At 36.4% G+C, this 23,823-nt stretch overlaps 4 protein-coding genes across 5 annotated transcripts; 2 read left to right on the forward strand and 2 right to left on the reverse strand.

Moving 5' to 3' along the window:
* Positions 1-967: 967 nt before the first annotated feature.
* LOC112290973 (bystin) lies at positions 968-5,317 on the reverse strand. The gene is made up of 11 exons (XM_024537870.3): positions 4,823-5,317; positions 4,507-4,580; positions 4,130-4,259; positions 3,851-3,989; positions 3,624-3,678; positions 3,089-3,416; positions 2,789-2,868; positions 2,420-2,467; positions 1,918-2,064; positions 1,604-1,676; positions 968-1,477 (listed from the first exon to the last, which is right to left on the reverse strand). Exons 1-11 carry the CDS (start codon positions 4,994-4,996, stop codon positions 1,322-1,324), a joined length of 1,404 nt encoding a protein of 467 aa, XP_024393638.1. The 5' UTR covers positions 4,997-5,317; the 3' UTR covers positions 968-1,321.
* Positions 5,318-10,857: 5,540 nt separating this feature from the next.
* LOC112291199 (GDSL esterase/lipase At5g03610) lies at positions 10,858-14,777 on the forward strand. 2 transcript variants are annotated; one of them, XM_024538309.3, is made up of 5 exons: positions 10,858-11,052; positions 11,715-11,885; positions 12,794-13,053; positions 13,167-13,755; positions 13,875-14,777. In XM_024538309.3, the coding sequence occupies exons 1-5, from the start codon at positions 10,983-10,985 to the stop codon at positions 14,330-14,332; spliced, it is 1,548 nt and encodes a 515-aa protein (XP_024394077.3). In that variant the 5' UTR covers positions 10,858-10,982; the 3' UTR covers positions 14,333-14,777. The 2 variants fall into 2 exon arrangements, with proteins under 2 accessions (XP_024394077.3, XP_024394076.3); XM_024538308.3 differs by having other exon boundaries at positions 10,859-11,052; positions 13,869-14,777.
* A 2,433-nt stretch (positions 14,778-17,210) lies between these two features.
* Positions 17,211-18,892, forward strand: LOC112291453 (large ribosomal subunit protein eL6y). The gene is made up of 4 exons (XM_024538863.2): positions 17,211-17,531; positions 17,901-18,007; positions 18,340-18,518; positions 18,681-18,892. Exons 1-4 carry the CDS (start codon positions 17,281-17,283, stop codon positions 18,837-18,839), a joined length of 696 nt encoding a protein of 231 aa, XP_024394631.1. The 5' UTR covers positions 17,211-17,280; the 3' UTR covers positions 18,840-18,892.
* An 818-nt stretch (positions 18,893-19,710) lies between these two features.
* On the reverse strand, positions 19,711-20,463 carry LOC112291454 (uncharacterized). Its single transcript, XM_024538864.3, has one exon. The coding sequence runs from the start codon at positions 20,339-20,341 to the stop codon at positions 19,751-19,753; it is 591 nt and encodes a 196-aa protein (XP_024394632.1). The 5' UTR covers positions 20,342-20,463; the 3' UTR covers positions 19,711-19,750.
* Between the last annotated feature and the right edge of the window lie 3,360 nt (positions 20,464-23,823).

Consider the following 23,823-nt stretch of genomic DNA (forward strand, 5'->3'; position numbering starts at 1 on the left):
ACAGGATAAGGTTCTGACAATGATAATTTCCAATCTTCAAAAACCAAAGCTACAAATGAGGTAGATAGAGATTGTATGAGGGATGGAGGCACAAAAGTGTAGTATAGTAGTTGGTTGGAGGTGTGAGCAAAACTAAAGTAACCACTACTAAGGGATTCATGGCAATGCTAGAATACAAATATGTAGTATTTTGTTGCTTCCTCAGAATAACTGTCATATGGAGTAGAGGGATCTTGATAATTGCTGATAGTTTTAGAAGTTATAGTGTGTCCCTATGTTGAGTGGCCCTCATGCTTTGTACACAAATCATAGACCATGCAAATGAGAAAAACATGATGCACTAAATTTTTATGTCTAGACTTACAAAGGCTTGTATGAAAGGGGAGAGGGAGGTGTGTTTTCTTTTTCCATGTCAATGTGCATGCATGATTATGATCAAATTGTTATATGCCACAAAAACAGAGAACTTTCATGGATAACTCTCATTTGCAAGGCAAGAAATATTGAATTGGTCAATAATCCAACAACATTGAATGACCTTGAATAACATAGATGAAGCTTGCAAAGATGAGACATATTTAAGGTGAGACATATCAAAAGTGTGGAACTAAGAGTTGAGGAGGAAGTCCATGACTTGTTGGAAGACTAGGAGTTGCAACAAAACTAGGAACAAAGTTCAAATTATTTTTGGAAGAGTTTGCCCTTGGAAATTATGTTTGCTAACCAGTTAGCAAGACCACTAGAGGGAGTTGTCTACCCCTTGACCCCACAGTCATTGCAAATGTCAATCTTCACACAACACCAACTAACCAAACAAAGGCCTCCATTTATTTTGGATGAATGTGTAACAATTTGAAGTGTGTACATGGCAACTTGGAATGTGCTTGTTACCTAAGCCTTTGTATTAACATACAACTGGAATAGAAACCTTGATATGCAAAAGACATGAACAAGCAGTGTCCTTGACTACTTCATAATACATTGCAGTATAAACTTTTAAGAGTAGATGCTGGACAAAGCAGTACATTTGGATCTGCCATGCAGTGTAAAGCAGATCAGAATCTTTAGGTCACGAACGCTTGATCTCGACATTAGCCGAAGCGAAATGAAAAATGAACGATCCTCATAATTTGCATGCAACGATGTTTGCCCCAAGAACACGCATTTAGGATGTGCCCTCCACCTTCTAGTGGGAAAAACATTGAAAAGCGAAAATATTAACTGGCCATTAACCAGCTAACTCACTTTATGATTGTCATACTTGAGAATGCTCAAACAGTCGCTACTTAATTAGCTCGGATATTGAACAATTGACTTAGCATCAATCTTCATCCATACTGATCTGGACTTCTGGAAGATTCCACATATCTTCTTTCAGAACTGCTTTTTCAACTTTCATAGGGAAAATTGACACATTATGGTCTTTCTGACCACGGTTTCTACTGTTGAGCAACTCTCTGTGAATCTCCGGTGTCACCTGCACGAAGTATAAGAACCAACCCAGTCTTCAATTCCAAAAAATAAACAGCGTTCCAGCTCAGAGAGCCGTTCCCACAAACCATGTTGGGCGCATTTCTGATTTAATAACCGAAAAGAAACATACCTGATAATGCTTTTGTCTCCGCGTTAACTGCTTTAGCCTCTCCTTGTCTTCCTCGCTCAGCTCATTCTTATACCTATGCGAGATTTGCACAACTAGTTTTAGAGTCTTGCTTTACAAGACTGAAGCCACATCGAAAGATATTTATCTCCTAGGATATAATTTCTCACGATTCGAATCACTTTAAACTTCAGCTACACAATCAAACGTTACCTCTTCACCATTTGAGGATAAGAGATGATTAAGTCTAGATCAAAAAAACAAGCTCAGAACAAATCCATTAACTGCCGAAATAGATAAATTATTTAAGACATTACCTTTGAACAAACGTGAGCAGAGATTGGTGCCAAATAACGGGAAGATCACGATCATCCTCAATAAACCTCACAAAATGAGACAAAACTGCATCCAGGACTCTGTACGGCAGAGCATATTTCTTGTCCAATAAAAGCTTCAAGAAATAACTGCAAAACAGTAACAAAAATTGAATGTTTACACATGAGTTGGACGTTAATTTCTTTCTCGAATAAACTAATCCAAACACAGGCTTCTGCATATCTAATTATAAGAACTACTTTAACTATTTCAATTGACTATCGTGGTTTACACTACTAAAAATTGGCATTTGCATCTACGACGAAGAACAAGAACCAACTGAAGCTTGGATAGTATTAATGGCAGTAGTTTCAAGAAACAACCAAATAATAAAAATAGCAACTGTTTGTTAATTCAGTTTAAAATTTAGAAATGTTTCTTTTTGTCCTTCGCCAGAAACTAGCATTGTTTCTAATACAACTATAATGGATGATTTCGATGTACCTGTTTGTGCCACAATACTCCATCTCAGCAATTTTCAGTAGTGCGACACTGCAAAAACAAGAAGACCGCATGACAAATGAAAAATCTTGAAGAGTAACATCCACATCCAAGCATCAAGTATGGAAAACTACTGGGTTCTAACATAGCATGGGTCATTATTCCAGTTGTCATTGCACATAAAACTGAATCTTCCTGCAAACTGCTGATAAACTGGGTCTTAAGAGGATTCACGATTGACTCGGATCTGCAGTAAATCACCACATTAATATACCTCACGTTCCCATCGTTCACTAATAAATTTTCACTTGTTGACAATAGTGACTTACACTCACTACAAACCAGTTCAGTGTGTGACTGTTTATATCTCACCTAGAATGTAAAACAGGGATTGAGACCTTTTGAAGCACGCTCCCAACAATAACAGCCTCCCGCAGGTTGCATGTTCTGGACTGCAAGAAATATGAAGTTCATTAGGAGAACTAAGTGAATCTTCACCATGAACATGCTATTGGGAGCATTCAAAACTATAAAAGTCAATGTCCTTGAATAGCAGCACAATATTCTGCAACAAACAACCATTAGAAAAAATTCGCTTTCCGTAGATTCTCCAAGTTCATTAAAAGAAATTCGCCCACGTGTGACTCCTCTAACAAGTTACTATTACATTACCTGGCAGAGGGGAAGCAGAAGGCCTTTATAAAATGCTGAAGGTTTGTAGACAGCCTTCTTCATAGCTTGGTAAAGAGCAAAGTGAAGTCTCTTGTGCTCCCTTATGTCGTTTCGGATTCTTGGTAGGAGGACCAAATTATAGAAGCGCTGGGCCATACGTGCATTCAAGTTGGAGGCAAAAACTCTAGTGACCTGATACATAGCATTTGGAGACCATCTCTCGGGCTCTGTTAAAAATAGCACGTCCTCCCAATTGGAAAGTGAAGGAATAATTTTAAAAGCTTTAGGTAACTTGCCCGCCCGATATCTACTGAGCAACTTGCCCACCCTGCACAATTACATCGCCAAAATTTACAAAAACTTATCTTTCTTCTAAAGCAGGAAAAGCCCTAGACGCTAAACTCTTATACAAGATACCTCCAAAAATGTGCTGATAGTACAAAATACCAAAACATTAACCCAAGAAATGTCCCGATACTTATTAGCTGAAATATACCACATTGCTGGCGGAGGATAGAACGACTAGAAGACATACCCCTGATAAACCTCTATAATTTTGCAATCTACGCCCGGTATCGTTCGACCTTCACCTGCATAGCAACAGGACAATGAACATTTCGCATGTACTCCAACGTGAAGTTAATCACAGAACATCCTCCTAACCAAGACTTCGTAATTGACCAACTAGAATACGTTCGATTAATGCTATATACTGTAATCGCTCAAAAAAAATTCAACATTTGATACAGAAATGTAGCTGACCTTCCACTTCGGCAGCAACCGTTTCATCCCCACCCTTATTGTTAATCCGCTCCATAATAATATCCGCTAATGTTAGTTGTGGAGCTGTATCAGAAGCCATAAACATTGACATAATTCTTTCATCTTCTTCTGTTACTTCCTGCAACATAGTTTCAAATAAACGTCAGATGCTACCGCTGTTTTTCCTCCACAATCTCAAAAGAGACATGAAAAGCTTTCAAGATAACACCCAGATGCAGCGTTCTAACGTGATAGATGTAATAAGTGGTAAATATTTACCTCGAATTCTTCAGTTTGTTCTTCCCCATCAGAGAACCCATCGTCGTCGTCACTGTCACTGTCCATCCTTTGATCGGGAATAGCAGCAGTGAAAGCTCTTCTTGTAGCTGCAACACCTGTCTCTTCATCCCTAGATTATGATAAGTTCTTAGGTCTCACAAATGCAAACCAGATGTGACTTTCAAAAAATATTTTAGCAACCAGCAGAAGAATTTGCTTGAAGAGCATCTAATCTTCTACAATCCTGTGGCTTGTTTAGCACCTACGTGCAACTTCAAGTTGAAGTCCAACAAAATTTAATACAAAATTAATGTCGTTGGCATGTTTGTTCCTTCCGACTGGTACATTAAAGCCTAAGAAACATCACTAATAATTACCTCTCGTTATCAATTTCCAATTGCTGCATCCTTGCTTCACTGAGAATTTTATTACTCATCACTGGAGTCACATACTGCAACCAAATACATGAACACAATTACTAACAGAGGAAAGACCGTACATTACATAAACAAATAAATAAAAACAAACAAACAAACAAACAAAAACAAAAGTAGATAAAAAGTGTCATCAGTATTTACAAACTGGTCATGAGATTGGACGATAAAGGTGAATTAACACAGACGGAAGCCCGACATACCACAACAGTAAGTTGCCTGAAAAACTCCGAAAATCGGAAATGCAACCAATCAGTACCTCATCGGTAGCTTGCTGGCGATTACGATTTCTCGGATGCCTGCGCTTTGGTGGCAAAGCCTCATGGCTCTGCTCCATCTGATCAGCCAAGCTAAGTACATGTTTCTCAGCCCCTGCATCTTTTCGCTTCTTCTTATCCTGTCCAGGAGCCCTCGGCTGTGAGTGGCTCGCCATTATGACAAACTACACAATCAGCGACAGCGGAGTTCCTCTGAAAATGTAGCCTTCTATCACCATAAATGCACAACACAGCTAAGGTTCTCTCCTCTGTCTCTTCAACGCCCCTTTCCCAACTGAACACAGCTGCAAATGGACTCAAAAATCCTCGTCTTCCTCCCAGCAATCTTCACCGACAGAACACCGCACAGGTGCTTCTACGATAAGTCTAAGACAGGGTTCCGCAGTCGAAATCTTAGCATGGAACGGAAGTATCGAGCCCGTGCATGAGATGAGGACCCTGCCTCAGCAATGCCTGTAACAACTGACATCGTCAAAACCCTAAAACATCATCTCTCAACACAAACCCTGAGTGTATATATAAAAGCTCGTTTCACACCGCCAATGTGAAAGCGTCGGTATAATTTGCTGAGTTGCACTTGACGGCTATTTCTTTGATTACACGACTCCTTATTATCACCATAACAACTGCATGCATCCTACACATGCTTTAATTGTGACTTCATTTTTTACCTTTTTTAATGCTTTTGTTTATGCAATACATACCTATTATGAAAACCAAATGTAATATGAAAGCAAGATGGACATCATTTGTTGTAAATGAAATGTGCCAGAAGCCAAGGGGAGGGCACTTCCAATGTCTTAGTTAAGAGCTAGATAAGTCTTAGCTTTTGGTACATGTAATATAGGACATTTAATACTCCTCTTGAAGAAGTAGGACTTAATTCTATACTAAAGCAAGACCTAACATATCCCTAAAAGCTAGAAACTTATCTCTAGAAAGAAGTTTTGTGAAAATGTTTCTTGTCATCTATTCCATGGGACAATATTTCAAACCAATTTGTCCTTTCTTCATACATTGCCTAATAAAATGATGTTTTGTATCCCAATGCTTTGTATGACTTTGGTGTATTGGATTCTTGGCAATAATTATGGCATTGTTATTATCTTCATAATAAAAATCCTCTCTGATTCAAGAATGTTATAATTTCTAAATACTTTATAAAGCTACAAAGTCTCCCTTGTTGCAGCTGCCAAAGTTGCATACTCTACCTCTATTAATAAAACAAAAACTAAAGATTGTTTCTTGCTTGAGCAAAAGATAATTGTCCCATCTAATTTAAATGGATAATCTCTTACTAAACGGCACATCTCCTTACAACCTTCTCCATATGTATCACTATAGCCTATAAGTTACAAATTTGTTTCTTTTTCTTTATACTATAATACTAAATATTTTTTCTCTTACAAATAACAAAATATTTGTTTGATTCCTTGTCAATGCAAAACATATAGATGTGCCATGTATTGAGCAAAGTGTTGACAAGCAAATACAATGTCATACCTTGTATCATTTTCAAGGTACAATAACAAACCAAAAGCTTTTTGATAATACCTTATACCTTTTGCATCCAAAAGATCATCATTCTCATGTTTAGTGACATAACTTTGTACCATTGGTGTAGCAATTGTCTTTCCATCTTTCATTCTAAATTCTTCCAACCTTCAAAAAAAAAATATTTAATTTGGCTCAAACTAATATTATCATGTTTTTTCATCTTGCAAAAAATCAGTGTAAAGAAAATCACTAGATTCACCAAGGTCTTTCATCTTATAGTACTCTTATAATTTATCCTTATATTTCACAAGGATCTCAAAGTTCTTGCCACTAATAAGTACGTCAGTGATATAGATAATTAATACAAGAACTAATTTTTCAATATACATTGTGTATAAATAAGAGTCTAATTCTAAGCAATTCCAACTAAGATTGAATAAAGATTTATTCAAACTCTCTTTCTATCTACATTAAGATTGCTTCAAATCATATACAGTTTTTAGCAATTGCAACATCTTACCTTTGTATTTCAATGGAACTTCCAAACCTTTTGGAATTTTCATACAAATATCATCATCTTTGAGTTTGTCATTTAAATATGCTGAAAGAATATCAAATTACAACATATTCCAATTAAAAATAGTGGCAATTGTAATAAATATACAAATTGTTACAAGGTGAGCAATTAGTACAAAAAATTCTTAGTAATTAAAACATTTTATTTGAGTAAAAACTTTTGCAACCAATCATACTTTAAAACATTCAATGGAGCCATCATTCATATATTTATTCTTAAAAATCCATTTCAAATCTACAACCTTCCTACTATTGGATAAAAATAAAAATTCTCATGTACCATGATTTTTCAAAGAATCTAATTCTTCCTTCATGGAATGACTCCACTCTTTGTAAAAAGGTGAATTCATAGCTTGTTTAATAGTCTCTAGTTCTACATATTCATTAACATGAACAACATCTATTGTTTCAATCAATAAGTCATAATCTCCTTGAATAAAGTTATTGTCTTTTTTTCAAGATGTGCAACATATCCTACTACCACTTATAAAATTTATTGGATCAATGCCACTTATATAACAACATCTTGGTAGTAGAACTTGAGTGATTGCCTCTACTTCTAGTTGATAGGATTCTACTACTTTTGTTGGTATAAGATTTGATTCTTCTTCAACTATTACTCCATCCAATCCATCATGCACATGTAATCTTAAAACTTAAGGTTGGAATATTTCTAATTTACTTTGATGTTGAAAATCTAATAAATTAAGATTATTTCTATGATCTATATCTTCTCCAATTTTCTATTGAAGAATCAATGACTCATCAAGTAACTCATTTTTATTATTAAAAAAAATCAAATCTTGACTAAGAATCATCTTCTTTTTTTTAGATATAAAAATTTCATATTCTTTTACTATTTTTGAATATCCAATAAAATTATCCTTTTTTGTCTTTACAACGAGTTTTTGATGTTTTTCCTTTGGTATGTGATACAAAGTTGGAAAACCAAAGCAATGAGTGTTTTGACGAAAAGATTTTTCATTGTAAGAAGATAATTGTAAGTCCATTTCACAAATTTTGTTGTAAACATTCAATATTGATAATCCAACTTGGCATTGTTTAGAAGTGTTTATATTCTTTCAAAAATAGTCCGCATCATATGCTTTGCCATGCCAACAATTTCATATATATATGCAAGAGTGATCATGTGTAAAATACCTTTAATTTTGAAGTGAGAACTAAGCTTATTATTCAAGAATTCAGTATCTTAATCAATGAAAAAAGCTTTTATCTTTCTTTAAGTTCTTTTTTGTACCTTTGCTTCCCAATTCTTATAAGCAACATGTATTTGGTCCTTTATTTGAAGAAATACAAGGCTACATCAGACAAAATATTCATCAATCTATTTAGCTAACTATTTGGTACCACCAAAGCTAGTTGTATCAAAATAACCAAGGTCAGATACTATTACATCTAAAATACAATTCGCATGCTTATACTTCTGTGAAAAAAAAAATTCTATGAGCCTTGCCAACAATGCATGCTTCACACATAGGTATTTTATTCTTCTCTTCCATGATCTTCAATCCTTCAATATAATTCATCTGCTCTACCTTTTGCATTATATGTATTGAAGCATGTATTAATGTTTGATATCATTCAATAAAAGTATGATTTAAAATAGATGAACTAAAAATTGTGGCAACTTTTTTAATTTCACAAGGCATAAGATAAGGTTTACCAAGTAACATACCTTATGTAAGTAAGTCACCTAAAGATAGAATCTAATTGACTCTATTGACATCTAAGTTAAATTTTTAACATTTCTTGCATAAAGTTGCAACTGATAATAAAGTATCACATGCTCTAGGAATCTAGTGGACATCCTTCACAACTACGAGAATGTATTTTTTTGATAGAATCTAAAATTTTGAGATAAATCTCACTTGAGCCTCGTGATTTGCTAATGTCACTATCATAGCCTTAGAGTTGGATAGTCACTTTTTCATCAAAATTGAGAAGCTTACTCTTGACTCTTTGCATGTGTACATCCATTGCACTATCAATGTATATATAATGCCACAATTGAGACAACAATGCAATCATTATTTTTGAATTCATTGATGCCTCTCAAGTTGAAAAAAAATGAAAACTCCAATATTTATTATACCATTGTTGTTTGTTTTAGGACATTCTAAATCACCTCATCAATGCACCTTCTATCTACAAGCCCTATAAGTACTTCTAAACTTATCAATCTTAGTCTTTTGTTTTTATTATGGATGGTATTTTTTTAAGACTTACTTTCATTTTGCATATACTGCTAAAGTAAGAAATAGAGAACTAATCTTCTCCTTCCTTTGCATGTGCTCCTCAAAGAGTATAGATTGCACTATCTCTTCCGTAATTTCTTCTCTTTTCTTTGATGCAACTGAGTGAATAAATAGAGCTTAAAATTTTGATAATACAATAAGTATAAAAAATACCATCTTTTGTTTGTTGATTTTACTACCAGCTTCAATATATTGATTCTTAAGATTAAAAATCTCTTTAAGAAAAATCTCCATAGATTCTTCATCCACATATCAAAGATTATACAATTTCTTCATTAAAAATATCTCAATAATTACTCCTAAGGGCTTGCGGATCTTAGCCAATACGTCCCACATCTCCTTTGTAATATTACATTTCTGTATATGAGTTAATTGCAAAGGCTTAATATTGAGTACAATCAATGCTTGTGCTCCTGCTTTGCTTGATTCCTATTTTAATTTTTCATCAATATCTATAGGACATTTTAATGTTATATCTACATCCATGAAGAGCTTCCAAATGTACATCATATATTTTATAACAAATGCCTATGTGCCATTTTTTTTTTCCATCTAATTGATCAATACAATGATCCATTGAAGATGCCATTGCCAAATATAATAAGTACAATAGGAACAAATTATTATAAAAGAAAAATTAATAAATAATCTACAAAATATAATATTTAGAAAGTAGTAGTAGTATCAAGCTATATTGGAGCAAAAAAAACTTGATTTCACTACTAACAAAAAATGGAATTTAATTAAATAAAAATCAACATCAATAGAAATAAATTCCAACTCCAACATGGCTCTAGCAACTCCATTAGATTCTTCGCTTTGGCAGCATTCTTACGGCGATGGAGCTTTAGCAGTAGGCAAAACATCCATGTTTTCATCTACAAAAAACATCCATTTTTCATACAAACTTTGTCCAATGATATTTATCCATAGCACTATTCATCTAGCTTTGATATTATGTTACAAAAACCAAATGTGTTATGAAAGTAGAATGAACATCATTTGTTGCAAATAAAATGTGCTAGAAGCTAAGGAGAGGGCACTTCCAATGGCTTAGTTAAGAGTTAGATAAGTCACAACTTTTGGTACATATAATATGAGACATTCAATAATAACTCAAAAGGTAGTAATTTCTTTAAAATCTCATGAAAAATATAGTTAATTATTGATTGTTGCAAATGCATTTGTTGGTAGTTATGACAAAATTGGAGTTGTTATCTAGACTATAAGTAAAGAATATGATAGCATATTGAAATTGTGGAGCATCCTTTCACAAGTTTATGACATAAAGGATGTAGAGCATGACAATCAGCAAGCCTACTAATCTTCTAAGAAATGAACAAAATTGTATTAAAAAGTGTCACAAGTCTTGTGGGTATATATCACAGTAGTCTTAGATGATGAAAATTGGCATTTTTATACATCACTTAGGGATGTAAAGCCCTTGCCTTCAAGAGTATGCATGCTAAAAGTTTTTGTTTAATTTTTTGTTTTTAAATGTTATTTGTGTATCTAAGGACACACGGATGAGTTCGATGACTGAGGTTGGATGGGTGATTTTCGGTCGAACGATCCTGTGCCGAGATGCGGTTTTTCATGCACTTGCACCACTTGGCGAAGCACAGGAGTACTCCATAACGTATCACAAGCCCTGGAATATGATGAAGTAGGCTGCAGTCGGGATTATCAGATCACTCACGGATGCCTAAACTCCCTGGACCAATCCTCTCACAAGCGGCTCAGGGGAGACTGCGGCGCAGAGAATCGAAATTACTAGGCCCAGAGCGTCGCGATGGCGAATGCGAGAACCTTGCAGGTGTTGCTTCTGGGCCTCGTGAGTTCAGCTGTCATCTTCAATTCAGGTATGCATGTGTTCGGTTAAAGCTGCCCTTTGATCACATCTACTCGACGTCCAGTGGCCAGACATTTTCATTTTATCACTCCGTGATCGAACGAGCTCAACCGATCGATATAAAGAGAGTAATGTTTTCCTTGAAGTGTGACTCTTGAAGGTTGTGGATTGTGTACCATGTTCACTTCTGAGTTTTGCTCTGTAAAGAGCATCTTGCATTATCAGCTGCTGGGTACATGGTGTCTTCACAAGAACACCATGAGTCTCAGATGATGTGACGCAGCTGCAATTGAGTCCCCCGTCAATGAACACCATGTTCACGGTCGGAGCTGATGTACGTTGTCGATTCGAAGTCAAGTTGTCTTCGGTCAATATCCAAATCGGTATTGTTGGTTTGTAATCTCATGGATATGTTCGTTGCAAACTGGTCGTACACTCATAAGACATAGACTTATGACTCGATCAGAACCGCAATATCTGTAATTACGAACTTGTGAAAGACTTGAATTAACTCAATGGATGTCGAAGAGCCAGTGAGTTTGCGAATTCATGTCTAGTGTTTGGATCAGATTTGCGTTACATTCGATTTTGTCTATATTTTTGGTTGTTGGAATTTGAAACGTGTGCAGAGTCCGATAATGAATCTGACACCAAATTGGAAATCGATTGCAGTGAATGTGCAGGCGACTAGTTTGCTGTTTGCGTTCGGAGACTCATATGCTGACGTAGGAAACACGCTCAAGGGCATCAGTCCCGCGTGGCGATACCCCTACGGCATCACATGGCCACTGCACGATCCTGCGGGTCGATTTTCCGACGGCAAGATTTCAACAGACTGGATCGGTAAGTCTTTGAAGACCATCCTATCTGCATCTCCCCTAGCTTTCGTCAGCAATTGAACAGGCTTCACCTCTAACTTCGGTGAGCCTTACACGAGGCACACATTTCCGTGCATGTCAGCAAGTCCGACATGGTAATCTTACAAATCAAAGCAAACGATGTCGAGAAATCCGGAGAAAGCAAGTTTCTATCTTGACTTTTTGTTCCTTTTAGCAACTCAGTTAACTTGGATGCTTGCTGCGAAACCCATGAAGCTTTGAGTTTCTATTGTCGCTGTGCAGTTCCGTGACTGTTACAAATATTGAAAAAAGTTTCTAAATTAGCAAGCTGACTGGAGATCCCCCCCCCCACGTGGACTTTGTTGGAATGCCACACTATTTTTGCTCAAATTAGTTGCTCACATATCTACCTGCATTTTGACCAGTTTCTACTGTACCTACAAATATCCCTTGTGAAGCGTTGGTCTATGAAATCCAAAATTTGTCGCTGATCAAAGTGGCAATGTTGTCATTGAAAATAGGGTGGTTCCACGTATCACACAAAGGCAACCATATTGTTTTACTGAACCAAGAGGCATGAATAGATTCACTTTTAAGCGGCCTTTTGCCTTTCGTTATGTCCTTATATCCATCTACATTCTCGTACAACATGGGGCCTAGATGACGGCAATTTCCAGGCCACCGAACTGGATTCGCCTCGTAGGCGGTTAGGTTACTCTATGTGAACAAGGATGTCTGTAAATTTGCCCAGAATTATGGTCACCGTGACACTTCATCGACAAGAACAACTTTGTTTATTCGCTTAGAGAATGTGAATACCGACATTTGAAGAAGCTGGGTGATGTGTATTATGCCCGATTGTAAGTTTCATGAACTCGGCTAACTTCAATGCCTGTTACTGTGGACGTGTAGCGGACCTGTTGGGGCTTCCCTTGTACCCACCTCCGTACCTGTACACCGCCGGTGAAAACATTTCATATGGCGTGAACTTCGCAGTTGGAGGCTCAGGCGTCTTCAAGGTACTCAGCAACGTCAGTTTGGACGTGCAGGTTGACAATTTCGAGCTGTTCCTCCGCACCGATCCTTACTCTAAGGCTGCTCTTGAGAACTCAGTGACATACGTGTCCGTGGGTGGAAATGATTATTTGGCTTTTAGGGGAACGACCGAAGCAGTGAGTCTTAAACCTAACGTTTCTAATCACCCCATTATCGTGTTCAAATCTTGTTTGTCTTTAATCAGACTTCGTAGACTTTTCACAATGGTTCGGATTTTGTTGTACAACAGGAAAGGTTACTGTACATAGAGAGGGTGATTAGGGGAATTCAAGCTAATTTGCAGCGGCTTTACGACCTCGGCCTCCGCCATGTCATGGTAGCAAATATACCTCAACCCGATTGCCTTCCACTCTTTACCGAGAAGAACAACTGGACCAATTGCACAGGTGAGACAGGTCCACTGATAAATATCCATAATTCCTTCCTTCTCGTAGCCGTCGAAAACATCAATGCTCGTAACCCGGGAGCGCGCTTCATCATATTGGACCATTACTCCGCGTTCAGTCGACTGCTGTCGGAAGCGGATGAGCAGGGTTTCACCGATGGTTTGAAGCCATGCTGCACGGGTACCACGAACACAACAAAATGTGGCGATGTCGACGCATCTGGAAAGTGGCTATACACCGTATGCAAGCATCGAGGGAGGGCTCTCTTCTGGGACTCCGAGCACCCTACCATGTGGGCATGGCACTACATTATCGACCTCTACACCAAACAACCCAATTACATTTTGCTGGCTGGTGTTCCAACTTTGAGGGATTGGTTGCAGAACAACAATGCTGCACCGGAGCCCACCGCCGCTCTCATGTCCCAACCTGGTGAGTCGATTCTCCCATGTCAGCGTGAAAGCTAGTGCTACCATCCTTTAGCTTCATGGTTCGTGTCCCTGATAGCTCCGTTCGCTGATCAACGCTCTTGATGACGTGGTTAGGTTCAGACTTGTTGAGTGTTGCCGGACAAGTTCAAACTGCGCTCAACTGCTTGTTGGACAAGCCGAATTATTCTGAAGCACTCGGCGTTCTCCAATCGTTCAGCTTGGAAGCCGTTCTAGCGGAGAATCTTGGCGAGGATGTTACTGTCTTCATCCCCAGCAATGACGCATTCGCTGCCACTGACCAGGCTTTTATCGATGGGGTATTCTCGATGAACAAGGTGAACGATGTCGCTGCTTACCATGTCGCCAACGGTTACTTCGACTACAACACCATAGCCACAGTGCGGCCTTCATTCGTGATCTCGGTAACAGGAGAACAGCTGCCGATCTACTATCCTCTCAAGGGGGTTTTCGTCGGATTGGGTTCGCAAGCCGAGGTTGTCGACCCCGACTTGTGCGTCATGCCCGACGAAATGGTGATTCACGGCATCGACCATATCCTCATGCCTCACAACTTCTGAGCAAAACGCGTGCATGCTACTGTGCTTCAAATTTCTGACTGATTAGGAACTTAGATTTTACGGAATGCTTGTTTTAGGATGAAAAGTTTCTAAGGGAGAAATTTTGGTGCAACGCTCTCTGATCTGCACGAAGGCTGTTCCTGTGCGCTGCATCAATCCGAGAGGGAAGTTGAGAAGTGGAACAGGTATAAGCTATTTAAGAGGTCTAGAAAGTGTTGATGTAAATAGATGTACAGATTCTCTTGGAAAACTCTTTCGATGGTTCTGTGGACTGATTGCAAAGCTGGCGAGATTAGATTACTGCAAGCTAGAAACAGAATAACGTGAAAGTCTTTCAGCTGTTGTGATTTGTCATTACGGAAACTTTTCTTTTTTAACTTTTGAATATATATGTGCATAAATTAAGCCTTTGTGGTCTTTAATTTATTTCTGTAATTTCTTCGCTTACACCGTTGCTATGAGTTTCTTTCCTCGACTACCACTATCCATGTTTAACACAAGATCTCACATCCACACAACTGGAGTACAAATTTTTGTCATCAACACTTTCAGTGTACGTTGCATGGCTGAGCAGCACCGAAAATTAGCAGCCATGACGTTTCCACTACCACAGCCGAAATGTAAAGCGAATGACATCTGAAGACGTGAATTGGACTAGCATAGAGCAAATTTTCATAGACGAGGATGAGTCTTGCCAAGAGTATCAACAAGCGAAGTGTGTGTGTGACAACTACAACCCTTCGTTGATAACACAAACTGATCCCTAAATCCTGTTGCTTAGGAGAGTGAGTCTAAATGTAAGCCAAGCAATGGATGTAAATCCATATACACCATTCATGCTGTCGTTTTGGTAACTTTGTAGCAAAAAATTATAACACAAATCCCTTTCACAACGTGACAAATTTAATAAAGAATATGTGTTTTTTTTGTAAAACAGATGTCTTTTTGTTTTTTAAGTTCATGTTGAATTATCACATGTCAAATTTCACGTGCTGTGTTATGTAATTATGGGCTTGTTATCATAATGCTTCTTTACTGCAACCTTTTGGTTTTAAATTTCTATTGTGATGTTTTTATTTTAACAATAGCGAATTGAAAACCACAAGAATGTTTATTAAAATTAAAATCTGTAAGGCACTAAAATCTTGTTTTTTACCATGCAATATTGTGTCTATTTTTATGTTTGAAGTAAAATGATTGAAAATCGTTTTGACGTGTCGACCATTACTTTGCACATCACACATGCTTATAACAACCATGTTTTGCATACACAACATTTCACTTATGTTAAAAAAGTCAGCCCAATGTCAATTATAATCAAATGCTTGTGAGTTTTGCTACAAATATTCTCTATTTTTATTTTTGTTCTTGAGTAATCTTTTTCCAAACATAAATGAAATTAGAGATATGATAAATCATGGTTGAAATTCAGGGCTGATTATTTGAACATAAAAATAATTTAAAACTTGCAGCATTGACAAGATAAAAAAAAATCACAGGACTTGAGCATTCATTCTAGGCAAAGTTAAAAGAGAAAACGTTAATAGTCGTCTTGAAAATATATGCAATATTTTGCATACTCAAACTTGATCAATAAATCCAAGTGTACAACAGTTGCAAATTTGTAACAGAATCATCAATTCTTAAAATTAGGTTAAAACTTGTTCAAAGTATAACCAAATAATCATAAGTAGCAATGAGCTGTAAATTAAAACAGAAACAAACAAGTAAACAATAATAATAATTATTATTATTATTATTACTTGGATGCTAAATTATAATATAAATATAAAATGTCAATACAATGCCATTCATGAATGAATTGGATTTGATAGTATCTGACACTTTAGACAAGCATAGGAGGTGTTGAAAGATGGTTAAGAACCTGAATAAATTTTTCATTCTATAAACAATGTCATCACATACAAAAAATACAAATAAAAATAAACTTTACTAATAAAAAAATGACAATGTAGACTTCAGCAATTTCAAATACATTTCATGAAATTCATGGTAATACTACTACCATAAATGGTATGAAAGTTGAAATAATGCATTACTAACCATTTCTGTGTGGGTGTGCAAATATATATGTTAACACTCCCAATATTTTGAGTACGTGTGAAGTACTTGAATTTGATTACGGTTTATTTGTGTCTACATATAACACCATGCCAAAAGGATGGGAAACAGCACATAATTTATGTGTTTTTAAATGAAACACGAGGTATTTTCGATTCCACCACTCCAAATTTTAAACAGAAAATACATTGAAGAAATAACTTTAAACAGCCAGAAGGGAGGAAATGTTAAACACAAGCCAAATCACAGAATCTGCACCACAAATAGAGAAATATACTTGGAAAACTCATACAAAACATAACACTAAAAAACCCCACAAAAAAAAAAATTGTCAGGGGTGATATGAATTAATTTTGCAACTTGGAGGTGTTGGATAACGTGACACATCAAATGGCAAGTTAATGCCTACCTTCAAATATTATCAGAAACCCTAAACGAACATAACCCTTGCACTTTTGTGTTTTAAACAAAGCTTGTGTAGAGGACAATGAAAGGCGGCGATTTCCACTTCTCCACACAAGCACACATCCTTTTGCAGCCACAACAAGTACTACTTTTAATAACAATAGTTTCCGGAAACAGACTGATGCGGATGTTTCAATGTAACAAGGCACCGATTCCATGGAAGTGAACCCATAAAAGGCGACGGCCTCATCGTCGTTACGAGCTGTGAGCTCGTTCGCAACAGCCACGGATGACGCCCATCATCCACTCTCTTCTTCATCCACCAGATTAGGGTTTGTGTCTCGAGGCTTGAAGGGCTGGCCAATCCACTGACGGAAATCTCTTTCTTTCTCCAACGCCGGAGTTGAGCTGCGTTGCCGTAGCAGCCCAGGTTGTCTGTTTCCGATCCCCCGTTAGAAGCCATGGCTCCCAAGTCATTGAAAGCTTCCAAGAGCAAGGAGCTGGTGAGGGGCATCAACCGCAGCGGCAGGTCCAAGACCTACCACAAGCGCGGCTTGTGGGCTATCAAGGCCAAGAATGGTGGGAAGTTCCCTACGCACGAGAAGGCTGCGGTAGCCGCGGCTCCCGCTGTCCGTGCGCCGAAGTTCTATCCCGCTGATGATGTTGCCAAGCCCCTGCACAAGAACAAGGTCGTCAACGCTCCCAAGCTGAGGTATGTTTTATTTATTTAGGGTTTTTGTTTAGGATTGCTTCCCTTTCAGTTGAGATGTTTATGCCCTGCTATCTGGGAATTATTGGACAATTGAGAATCGTGGGTTGGGTAGAGGCGAAGGTTTAAGGTGAGAAGATGGCAATGTACATGAGGTTATGAAATCATAATCGTGGCATTGACACGCCACGATGCATATGGGGTTGTCTAGAATGTCAGCGCCAGACACCATTTTTTTGTGTTTTATTGTTTTTGTGTGTGTCGCTGTGTATGTGCCCAGAACTGAATTGTTTGTTTTGGTGTCGTTCCATGAAACGCATTCGCGAACGAGGAGTTTGTTGTAGTTGACTTGGTTACTGTTGCAACATTCAGGTCAAGCATCACTCCAGGGACAGTTTTGATCTTGTTGGCTGGAAACTTCAAGGGAAAGCGTGTTGTGTTCTTGAAGCAGTTGGAATCTGGACTGCTGTTGGTTACCGGTATGGAACTCTTCTATGATGGATGTAATTTCGGAGTTTGGCGTTGGTGGAAGCGGTTTGAGGGTGAAAGGCGATACCTGGCTGCGTATGATGCATGTGGACGTAGAATAGTGTTTGTGCGATGCATCACGGAAGCACTAAGTGAAGATCGTGGAGAATGAAGTGATGACGGTTGATAGTGGGGGATTGGGATAGCTTGCACATTTAACAATCTTGACACTGATGGGGGGGGGGAGTTGAGTGCGAGGAGGCAGAGGTCGGTGGTTGATGATTGTAGGGAACGATGTTGGCATGGTTGTGGAGGTCTGTGAACGTAAGAGTGTATTGTGCAGGACCATTCAAGGTGAATGGAGTTCCATTGAGGAGGGTGAACCAGGCGTACGTGATTGCGACGTCCACTAAGGTGGACATCTCGTCCGTGGACGTTGCAAAGTACTCCGACGCGTACTTCAAGAGGGAAGTCGCGAAGAAGAAGAAGGGAGAGGCAGAGTTTTTCGAAGCAGAGAAGGACGTAAGTGTTGCTGTGACGCAGGCCGCAAATGCAATGAGTCTTGCAGGGAGTCGGTAGTGGGGTGGTAGTGGGGAGGTGGGTTGTGGGTGGGTGTGTTGGGACGGTGTGAGGTTGGTATACAGATTGTAGATGCTAAGGTTGGGAAGGGATGGTGTTGTGCAGAAGGAGGAGAAGAGTTTGCCAGAGGAGAAGAAGGAGGACCAGAAGGCAATCGACGCGAAGCTGATCCCTCTGATCGAGGCAGTACCGGAGCTGAAGAGTTACTTGGGTGCGAGGTTTAGTTTGAAGTCAGGCGTGAAGCCACACGAGCTTGTGTTTTAAAAGAAGCAGGGAATGCGATATGAGTAAAGTGGTGGAGATTTGATGTCTGGAAATGTCGAGGAGTGGTGTTGTGGTGAAAGAGACATGGAAATGTGAACGATGGGGGTTTGATGTGGGAAAGAGCTGTTTGGATTAGGATGTCACTAATGAGATTTGTGTTAATGTGAAACGGCTTGATTAACGGTGGGTTTTGGAAACGAACGATTGATATCGATGACTCGTTTATATTTGCAGGATTTTTTATGGTATACTTTCTTCTGAGAGACCCGTAGTTTCGTATACCGCCGAAGAGTGGGATCTATTCAGTGCTTCTTCTTACGTGAAAGGATGTGAAATATGGATAATGACAAGGAAATCCAATGAATTCGAAATACTCAAATATCCCTTAATTAAAGTGAGTAGTTGGGGCATTGAAGTAATCATAGCTGTAAGCGAAACAAATTGCATCAATTTGTTGAGCATATTATTTTCAACTATTTCTTCAATCAAAACATTGCAAGAAGTAGCCGAACTTTCTGTGATGAAAACTATTGTAAGGTATTCGAATACGAAAATACATTTTTTCACAAAAGCTTGAGAAATCTAACTGTGCCTTAAAACATAGTCAATTCACAACGGTCTTTGATCATAGGCTGAACGCACCAGTGATCGTCCTCGCGCACCATTGATTGTTTGCTCCAGCACGACGTTGGTCAAGATTGTAACTTTTAAGATATCTTAAGACCAGTTCAGTACTCCGCTGGTCTTCCCTCCTCTAAACTAAACGGTGCCCAGCAGAGAGTGAACCACAAGTAGGCTGGCAGATGAATACGCCGAAGAATCGAGTGGTACATCGCCCTAGTTGGGATTGCGAGAGGCTCAACAATCCACAGTCGGAAAAAATGGAAATGAAATGGTGAGGAGACGAAAAATTACACCAAAGTCAGGCCGTGCTCGATGGCTGAATCAATTACAATAGCTAGCTTCCCTTCTAACTTCTCGTTTTTGCGAAGATCGAAAGCCACGGCATAAATATCCTGCTCTATGCTCCTCTCAGCAATAAGCTGCCCAATCAGCCTACAAGCATTGGCATCTGACAAAGAAGGCAAAGAAAGCCGCAAGTCTTTAGCATTCGTCGTCGCTACGGACACCACCGAGCTCGTCACGCGGTGCATGACCTTGGCGTGCACATACTTCGAGCTGATAAACACGTCCAAAATGAACGGCTTAAAATACTTCTCCGTGCGCTGCTTCCACGACTTCTTATTCTTGCCTGGTTGCCCCTTCGACCGTCGCGTCCACGCCGCTTCCACAATCCACGATACTCTCGACCTCAAATTCTCCTTCGAAACAGGAACGAAGAGCCCATGCGACGCGAACAACGCACTCGACCAGCTCACGGGAGACGCATTTCTCACCTGCAGGCAGCAATTTCTCTCCCTATCCGTCTCCTTTCTCGATTGCGTTACAGACAAACCTCCACGCACTGATACAGCCCTCGTAATCACTTGCAACGCGGCCATCTCCGACCTCAATCGCACTCCTCCAGTTCCTGAGAGCAAGCAAACAAGCAAGCAATTGAGGAATTGAGCAAGAGTGCGAGGAATCCTGCAAAAGCCTTGAACCCTATCTCCCTTTCTAGCTCTCTCTCTCTCGCTCCATCCTCTTCCAAAGTTTTTTCGGACACGAGGAATGTCCCAAAACGAAGATTTTTGGGGGTGCTCTCTACATGTACCCAGAACGGTGATCTTCAGGACGAGGGTCAGATTTCCCTTTATTTTATTATTTTTGAAGATTATTATTCTTCACAAATATTTTTTCTTATTTATAGTAAGACTAGTGGAAAGACTAGTAAAAAATATTTATTAAAAACTACAATTGGGGGCTTTTGAGGTTCATGCCTTGTAATCTCTTAGTGCTACTCTTGGTAAACTATAGCAATAATATGCAAATTTTGGTCTCTAATTGATCAAAATTTGAGTTACTGCTTCACATGAAAACAATGAGATAGCACCCAATTAGAGATGGTTTTTGTCTCTTCTTATTTATCCCATTGGTTTATTCCTTGAGTTGGTTTATATAAGAGATTCAACCCATGTAAGATTATTTACTTTATTCTTTAAAGTAAATCCTTGGAATCCTACATATATAAGGAAAGTGAAATTCAATTAAATATTATCACTTTTGCTTGATTATTATGATTAATTATAATTCTATTTTTTATAATTAAAAAAATAATAATAGTCATAATAATCAAGCAAAAGTGAATCAACTCTTGAAAATTAAACAATGTAAGAATTTAAAATTTATCGCTGGTTATTTATAGGGCTAGTTAAACAGGTCATAGAAGTATCAGTTAAGATGTACTTACAACCCTATCAGATTCATACAAAGAAAAAAAATTAAAAAAAACATCATTTTTGACAAATTTTGAATACGTTGAATGTTATATTATAAAATTTCATTTTACAAATTAATTTTAAAAAATTAAAATTCAATAAATTATGTTTTAAAATAGGATTAAAAAAAGCATCAACTTTGTTGTCATCTATTAAAATGATTTTATTTTATTTTTATTTTATTTTTTAATTTTTTGAGAGAAGAAAAAAAAAACCAAATAAGGATAATGTTATTTTATTATTTATTTATTTTTAAAATTTTTAAAATTTTTTCAAACAAAATTAGGTTGAACATTTAGATTATATAATAAAGAGCATATATTATTGCATATTATAATAGATTATTGGATAGTTTAGAAGCCAAAAGAATTTGAATAGAGTGATAAATATAAATCATAAATTATTACAAAGATATTCGTAGATTTTTTTTTTTTTTTTTTTTTTTTTTTTTATATTAAAGCATCAACATATTTTATTTATAAATATTTTTCTAAAAAAAAAAATTTTGAACTTGTGAAAATAGGTCTTTCCAATACAATTATAATCAATTATGGACAATTTCTAGTATCAAGAAATTTTGTTAACAATATGCAACCTTTGCAAGAAAGTGTAACAAAAAGAATATCACACAATGCCTTTAATTTCATCTAATATTATTTAAATCTTGAACTAGTTTTAGAAGTTGAGGTACATAGTATGGAAATAGATTGGTCAATACAAAATAATTTATGAAGAATATATTATTCAAACAAGCAAGAACAAAAAGATGCACTATTATTATTTGAAAGGTAAAATATCTTTTTGAAAAGCTAAGAAATCAAATAACAATTGTAATAAATTCATGCCACCAAATATTTTAATAAAACATCTAATATTATGATTTTAAAGATGTGTTTGAGGAATAAGTTGTAAACATATATCTAACACCACAACAATATGTTTTTACAATTAATTTGCAAGAAAGACCACAAATTTTGTTTCAACAAATTTATAATTTTTTGAAATTTTGATAATAATTTATACAATATGTCTTTGAACCATTATTATTTTTAGTTATTTTAGACCATGATAATTTATTTTAATAATTTAAAAATAATAAAATTTAAAATAAAATTTAAAAAATTTAAAAATAAATAAAAATAATTATAATTATAATTATATATATTTATTTAAAATTATTAATAAAATAATAAATTCTATAATAAAACATGCCATTATAATATAAGATATTAATTTAAACACATCTTTTTTAAATGCAATGTGTTGTGTAAAAAAAGATGGCTATACACAACAAATTGAGAATATGAAATCAATATCAAGTATGTAATCTAAATCAAATAAGAATATATAAGCAACATATTGTTAAGATGAAAAATCTAAGTATAATTAAATCAAGCTATCTCTCATATTACAAAGAAAAAATCTAAGAGAGCAAGTGTATGTAGAAAGAATCCTAAAACTTTCCTAAATAACTAAATCACTATAGCCAAGCAAAATCTTAAAACATGAGTTTTTTTTCTTTCAAAAAATACTCATAAGATTTGACTTGACAAGAATGTCAAATCATAAGATTTTTTTTTATCCAAGTCTTCAAATCATAGTTGATATTAATAATGTCAATTAACAAAAAATAATAAATGGATGACAAATTATTATAAAAAACTAAAATACATCCATCAAACATGATTTGATTTCTAATGTTATATCAAGTTACGATTTTTATCTAAATAAAGATCATTATATATAATAGATTGAATGCCAAAAATCAATATTAAGTATGCAATCTAAACCAAGTAAAAATAAATAAGTAAAACACTTTCAAGTATGTTTTTAGTTGATTAAGAACCTTACTTATTAGCTATGGCAATAATGCACATGTATTTGGAGATAAATGCCACAATGATGTTGCTACAAAATTATTAATAATTAAACCAAAGTTGTAGGAATTAGACTAATAAAAATTATAGAAAAAATAAAAGAAGTAAATCTTCAACTCTTATCAACACATCATGTATGGCTAAAAGACTTTCTACAATTTGGACAAATCCAATATTTTAAAAGAAGAGTTGAAAGAAGTAGTATCAAGCATGCTATATGCCACCTACATTGATATTAGTTACATAGTAACATGATAGTAATTCTTTTCTTCTTACCACACACAAAATAATAAAGACCATCTAGTACAAATTCTACTTAAAAATGTATAGAATTATTAATAAAAAGATAACAAAGATCATAATTCTTTAAAATCTCTTGAAATTCTTATCCATATTTGTATGCAAGCAACAAAATACTATTAGGCAACATATCCTTGATACAAAGAAATGTGAGCTCCTCTTTAACATCAATTGTTATAGAGACTTGATATATTAAATATACATAATCTTCTTTGAAGAATCTTCACAATTAAGATTGATAAGATTCACTACAAATAAGAATATATTATAAAATATCACAATATTGATCAATACAAAAAAACTCTATGGCTATGGACATGGTATCAAGGATAAGAATTCTATGAAAGCAAATAAACAGGTTAGACTTTCTCAAAGAAGTATGACAAAATAAAAATAAGGAAGTATATATATTTAAAGGAAACTAAAATG

This window comes from Physcomitrium patens, chromosome 14 (assembly GCF_059467195.1).
Source record: "Physcomitrium patens ecotype Gransden chromosome 14, ASM5946719v1, whole genome shotgun sequence".
In the NCBI taxonomy this organism is placed as follows: domain Eukaryota; kingdom Viridiplantae; phylum Streptophyta; class Bryopsida; order Funariales; family Funariaceae; genus Physcomitrium; species Physcomitrium patens.

Excerpts from the sequence above, each read along its gene's own strand:
- LOC112290973 (XM_024537870.3), bottom strand. The coding sequence starts at position 4,996 with ATGGCGAGCCACTCACAGCCGAGGGCTCCTGGACAGGATAAGAAGAAG. Across the intron at positions 3,990-4,129 it reads AACAAACTGAAGAATTCGAG|GAAGTAACAGAAGAAGATGA; the intron begins GTAAATATTTAC and ends ACTATGTTGCAG. Across the intron at positions 1,478-1,603 it reads GGAGACAAAAGCATTATCAG|GTGACACCGGAGATTCACAG; the intron begins GTATGTTTCTTT and ends TACTTCGTGCAG.
- LOC112291199 (XM_024538308.3), top strand. The coding sequence starts at position 10,983 with ATGGCGAATGCGAGAACCTTGCAGGTGTTGCTTCTGGGCCTCGTGAGT. Across the intron at positions 11,053-11,714 it reads AGCTGTCATCTTCAATTCAG|TGAATGTGCAGGCGACTAGT; the intron begins GTATGCATGTGT and ends AATCGATTGCAG. Across the intron at positions 11,886-12,793 it reads GATTTCAACAGACTGGATCG|CGGACCTGTTGGGGCTTCCC; the intron begins GTAAGTCTTTGA and ends GTGGACGTGTAG.
- LOC112291453 (XM_024538863.2), top strand. The coding sequence starts at position 17,281 with ATGGCTCCCAAGTCATTGAAAGCTTCCAAGAGCAAGGAGCTGGTGAGG. Across the intron at positions 17,532-17,900 it reads GTCAACGCTCCCAAGCTGAG|GTCAAGCATCACTCCAGGGA; the intron begins GTATGTTTTATT and ends TGCAACATTCAG. Across the intron at positions 18,519-18,680 it reads TTTTCGAAGCAGAGAAGGAC|AAGGAGGAGAAGAGTTTGCC; the intron begins GTAAGTGTTGCT and ends GGTGTTGTGCAG.
- LOC112291454 (XM_024538864.3), bottom strand. The coding sequence starts at position 20,341 with ATGGCCGCGTTGCAAGTGATTACGAGGGCTGTATCAGTGCGTGGAGGT.